Here is a 5,991-nt window from a genome sequence, read left to right as displayed (position 1 = left end):
GTTTATGCTGCTGGACTCCCATGTAGTCGACCACAGTTCAAGTCCCAGGCCCAGTGGCTTTTGTCTCTCTCTCTCTCTCTCTCCAGCGGGCACACGCACCCCACAGCAAAAATCTCTTTAAGAAAAAAAAAAAAAAAAGTGATGATGATAAGTGGCCTCCTTGGGTCCGGTGCATGTAGTCAGTCACCAGAGACTTGAACTGCAGCTGGCCATGTGAGAGTCTAGCACCTTAACCATTATAACACCTGCCAGCCCCCAGTGTGGAGGTTTTAAGGCAGCTGAATCTCACATGGCCCACACATAGTTCGAGTCCTGTACTCAAAAAAGCACTCCAGGCACTATGTGTAAGTACCCAAAATCCCAAGAGGAGAATGGAGGAGAGGGGATTGTGGCATGGCCACCCCCTGCTGAGGGGGGTGCTTTCTTACCACCCTTGTCGCTTCTCTGTCTCCAGCAAGTGCACAAGCCCTGCAGGAAAAAAAAAAAAAAAAGTAGTCTCGGGCCAGCAGATGGCATGGTAGTTAAGGTGCTGGATTCCCGCGGCACTGGTATGGCCGACTATAGTTCAAGTCCCGGACCTGGCGGCTTACTGTCTCGCTTTCTCTCTCTCTCTGTCTCTTCCTGGCCAAATTTTAAAAATAATAATAATGATAATAACATTAAATAATTTTTTAAAAGTGGACTTCCTTTACTGCCTTGCATGCTCACTTGCCCTTCCTCCAAAGACGCAGACCCTTACCAGATGTGGCCCTTTAATGTTGGGCTTCTCAGCCTCCAAATCTGGGAGAAATAAATTTCTGTATAAATTACCCTGTCTGTTCTCTTGTTATAGCAGCAGAAAATGGACTGAGACAATTAGCAGTCTGACAGTATTCAAGAGAAGCTGTGTCAGTCCATATTCAAAGAATGCCTCCACTCCTGAACACAAACCTCTGAGAAAATCCTCGAATACCCAGAGGGGATCACTGCAATATTGCTTGCAATAGCGACATCCGAAGGTCAGAACGGGGTGGGTTGTAAGTGACAGATCCTAAAATAAGTGATTTAAGCAGTACCTGAGTTCCTTTTTCATATAAAAGGTCAGTGCTGTGGGGCTAGTAGGTACCACAGGGAGGCTAAGACCCAGGCTCCTTCCCGCCTTGTCTGCCCTGCATGGCTGCTACTCCAGGTCACCTCGTGTCTGTAGGATTGTGCTGCTTCCAGTCGATAGGCAGGGAGCAAACGAAGAAGAGGAGTACCTGCTGCCCGCTGTGGACGCTTTGTGGAAGGAGCACTCTTCTCCCACGTACACCCCAAATGAAGGCACTTGGCCACATCTAGCTACACAAAGGCTAGGAAGTACTGCTCATCTGAATGTCTCTGTGCTTCATTAGAAAACCACGAGTTCAGGGCCAGTCCTGGAGCACAGTGGTTAGGGAGCTGGATCCCACACGACTGATCGTGGTTTGAATCCCATTTGAAACACATGCTGGTGCATGCACATGGATGCCTAAAATCTTGATGGGATGGAGAAATGGAGGAAAAAGAATTGTGTATGACAATGTCCTGTCAGGGGATGCTTCCTCCCTGTTTCTTTCTCTGGCAAGTGTGCATGCCCTCTGGCAATTAAAAGAAAACAAAACCCATGGGTTTCTCTTGCGCTGCAAGGAGGAAGAATGGATGTGAGAGAATAAATAAGGTCTTTATCACAAAGCTCTTAAGTGGGGGTTGTGTGGGGGCCACAAAGACAGAAATCCTCACATAAACACAAGATGAATGTATTCTCGTTTATTCTGTTGAGACTGAATATATCATTTTAATGTGTTCAAACTTATTAATTAATGGACATAAAGACCTGAAAAAAATTGAGTGCTATGTAACATATCACAGATTATTTAATACAAAATTCAAAGGAACGCCACATTCTAACAACTTTTTAAAGAAGGTGAGATACTTTTGCTAAAATCATACCACATATCAGTGGAAGACTAATGGCTTTTTTAGTAGACAGTAAAGAGTAAACTGGCTCATTATGTGGTAAAAGACGTATCTTGGAGCTCACATACAAAGGTGCATTTTGAATAGTAAAAGAGATGTTCAATATTTAACAACCAGGAGTCAATGTTGTGTTTACTTTAATTAAAGTTGCTTCAAACAAACAAAAAAAATACTTAACAAAAATACAGCCGGGCATCAACCAGTGCTTAGCTCTCAGAACAGATGCCAGCCAAGATACCACCCCAGCGGTACTAGCCGGGCCTTAGCCTTATTTAATGGCTTCAGTACGAAAGGAAAAAATAATGAACTAGCAAAGAAAATGTAAACTATTGTAACTAGCTTTAAGTAAAAAATCTAAAAGCAACTAACTTATGACAAAATAGTTCATTCATCAACATTAAGAATCTCTATCCAGTGAGATACCGCTAGATACACAAAGTGCTATTCTGAGAGTCATTTGCAATTGCCCAAGAATGTACGAGGCAACTCCTGAAGATAAAAAGAAAAAGAGAAAAAGAAAAAATAGGAAGCCCCCCGTGAGAAAATGAGCAAGTCACAAAAAAAGAAGCCAGAAAGGCTGATAGGTATGTGGAAAAAACTCCCAAAATTAATGGTGATTGAGTGAATGTGCATTTAAACACAGTGCTACTTTATACCCACTGGACTGGCAAACCCTAGAAAACTGGGCTATACCATGTGCTGGTGAGGATGAGGAGAAACGGGAAGCCTTAAGAGGAGGGTCAGTCCTTTTTCTAAAAATAATACATGGAAACCCACAGAGAAATTAACCTGTGTGACCTGTAATCGCATCCTGGCTACATATGCTAGAGAACTCACACAGGCCCAGAAAAGGACACATCAAAGGATGTTGATCGTAACCTTGCATACGAGAGGTTGGAGACAACAGGGTTCCACAACCTCTGGCGTGGGCATGTAAAATATAACTGACACTACTGTGGAGAACCACGGAAGTCAGTGACAAAGATCTAGAATATGCAACAGAGATGGACCTAATGTATACTGAGCGATCTATTGCACAATGCCACTTGCGTACAGTAAAAGTATATCCACACATAAAACATTGTATTTTTACAAGATACATTCATATTCAGACATGTAGTAAACATATTAGATTGGGTATCTGTGGAAGAGATGGCATGACTGGGAGGAAATACATAACCAGAGAATCCTTGCATGGGGTCTATGTTCTGAGATCTAAAACAAAACGGCTGAAAGTGCTCAGTTATGCCTTAAATGTTTGAATCAGGAAGTGTGTACCAGAAAGCGTAGCTATAAAGGGTCCTTAGGGTGAGGAAGATGCCCAGGGCTAAGAATCCACTTTATTCTTTATCCTTCTAAAAAGTCTCCAGGGGTGGCTTCATTATGAAAGGAAACATTGTGTACAGTTGGCTGTCTATGCTAAAGCTAATGTGTACGTGAGCTTGATTTATTTCCTCACAAGCCAAGGAACCACACCAGTGTATATGCCCCAACTCCCGACCCCCACACGAGACTAAGGCAAACTTTTAGGACTGCTGGTCCTAAAAGTGATATAAACCCCAGGCTTGGAAGCCCATACCCAACCATCATGTATTTCGACTCACTCTAAATACAAGCCAAGTTACAATACTAATAAAACAAACTTTTCAGTGAAGGGAATGGTGATGCTGGAAGTGAAGTGTAGGAGGCGGGCAGATCTCTTCTCCATGTTGTAGGGACCACAAAGAGCATAACCTGTGGCCACCTAGGGCAGCAATAACTACAATACAACTAACCAAGTATCAACAGTTAACGGCTTGAAACCAGGGTCATGAGATCGAAGGTCACTCCTTGATTTTGCTTCAGAATAAAGGTAAGTTCAAACTTCTATTTCAACTGGTGGTCCTTATGAGGCCAAGAAAAAAAAAAAAAAAAAACGGTGGGGGAAGACATTCTCCCCAAGACCAGGCCTCTCAACAGAGAATGGGATTTCAGCCCCAGACCTCAATGAGGTCTCCAGATTCCATGCCCAGATCGGCTGGCAGCTCCTTGCCTGAAAGCTTTGTCCCATCAAAGAAGAAGGAGAGCTTGTGTCCTGAGAGTCCCATGGCCTCCTCATAGCGGGACATGAGGGTCTTGAGAGGAGAATCCTGGATGGAGAGGACAAAAAGATAAGAATTTGAAAGGGGAAGTGGGGAGATTCTGTAGGGACAGATAGAGTGGCTGTTGGAGCAGCTGCAAGCCAAGGAGTACCAAGGTTGCCAGCTCCCACCACGAGCTGGGAAGAGAGAGACAAAAGAAGATCCTACTCAGTCTCGGTGGGTTCATGGCTCTGCTGATACCTTGATGTCAGACTCCTAGCCTCCAAAACTGTGAGGGAATAAATCTATGTTGTTTTGCTGTTGTTGTTTAGGTTTTGCTGTAGGGTGTATGCACTCATCAGAGAGAGAAAGTGAGATATCCCCAGTGGGGATAACCATACCACGGTCCCTTCTCCTCCACTCTCCTCTCAGGATTTTGGGCTTGCAAGTACACGTGCCCAGCAAGATTTCAGTCCAGAACCTGAACCATGGTTGGCCATGTGGGAGTCCAGCGCCTTAACCACCATGCAAACTGCTGGCCCCTTCTTCTTTTTATTTAACAGAGGATATGTGCACTCACCAGAGAAAGAGAGAGAGGGAAAGTGAGAAAGCAGCCCCCTCCAGGAGGAATGGTCACACCAGTCTTTTCTCTTCCATTCTCCTCTCAGGATTTTGGGCATGCACTCACATGCACGTGTCATGACCAGGTCCAGGACTCAAACCGCAGTCATGTGGGATCCAGCCACCTTAACTACCATACTACCATATCACCAGCTAGCCCAATCTGTTTTTTTTTTTTTTTTTTGCCCAGTTTTTTTTTTTTAAAGAATTCTTTATTTATCTATTTCCTTTTGTTATTATTATTACTGTTACCACTTAATTTGACCAGAGGGAAAGAAAGGGAGAAAGCAAGCCACCAGGTCCTGGACTCAAACCACAGTCAGCCATGTAGGAATCCAGCACCATTAACCAAGTCACCTGCTGGTCCCCAAATCGTTCTGTTAAGCTACTCAGTTTGTGGTGCTTTGTTACAACCACCATAATACAGAAGTGAGGTAATAAAAGCCTAAAATGTGGGAGTGGCTTTGGAATTGGGAGAGGCTAGAAGAACTTTGAAATATACACTAGAAAAAGCCTTGACTGCCTTGAAGAGACTGTTGGTAGCAATATGGACATCAAAGGCAATCCTGGGACTGGATCATAGTCTACTGGGTAAGGGAGCTGGATCCCACATTGCTGACTGCAGTTCAAATCCTGGCCCCACAGCCTGAAAAACATGCAAGGCATGTGCACTTGTGCACACTAAATCCTGAAGAGATGGAAAAAACGGGAGGAAGGATTACCGCATGACCACATCCCATCGAAGGATGCTGTCGTTCTCCTTGTCTCTTCTGAGTGCATGCACCCTTTGGAAATTTAAAAGAAAAACAAAGACCTGGGGCCAATAAGTGACATGGTGGCTAAGGTGCTTGACTCCCACATGGTCAACCGCAGTTCAAGCCCTGGACCCAGTGGCTTGAAACTCATGCCAAGTGCATGTGTGTGCATACCCAAAAATCCCCAAGAGGAGAATGAAGGAGAAGGGATTGCAGCATGGCCAAATCCCTGGGGTGGTGATTTCTCACTTTCCCTCTCTGTCTGTCTCCAGTGAGTGCATGTACCCTATGGAAAACAAACAAACAAACAAAATACAACCAAATAAAGGCCTATCTAATGCATTCGTGCAAAAAAAAGAAAGGGGAACCAGCAGTTAGCGTAATGGCTATGTCGCTGGACTACCACGTAGTCGACCGCAGTTCGCGTCCTGGACCCGGTGGCTTAAAACTCACGCCGGGCGCATGTGCGTGTGTGCCCAAGATCCCGAGAGGAGAATGGAGGAGAAGGGATTACGGCGTGACCACCCCCCCGGGGGGTGATTTCTCGCTTTCTGTCTCTATGTCTCTCTCTGTCTGTC

General features: G+C 44.8%; 1 protein-coding gene across 1 annotated transcript in view; it reads right to left on the bottom strand.

Moving 5' to 3' along the window:
- Positions 1–1,752: 1,752 nt before the first annotated feature.
- NFATC2IP (nuclear factor of activated T cells 2 interacting protein) overlaps positions 1,753–5,991 on the bottom strand; it is a 14,361-nt gene continuing 10,122 nt past the window's right edge. Inside the window, exon 8 of the mRNA XM_006148248.3 lies at positions 1,753–4,106. Within this exon, the coding sequence (XP_006148310.1) occupies positions 3,948–4,106 (159 nt within the window). The 3' untranslated portion in view covers positions 1,753–3,947. The remainder of the gene's footprint in view (positions 4,107–5,991) is intronic.

Source organism: Tupaia chinensis, unplaced genomic scaffold (assembly GCF_000334495.1).
Source record: "Tupaia chinensis unplaced genomic scaffold, TupChi_1.0 Scaffold000231_1, whole genome shotgun sequence".
NCBI lineage: Eukaryota > Metazoa > Chordata > Mammalia > Scandentia > Tupaiidae > Tupaia > Tupaia belangeri.
Note: the sequence above shows the minus strand (reverse complement) of the source record. Positions and strands in the feature narration are given on the sequence as shown.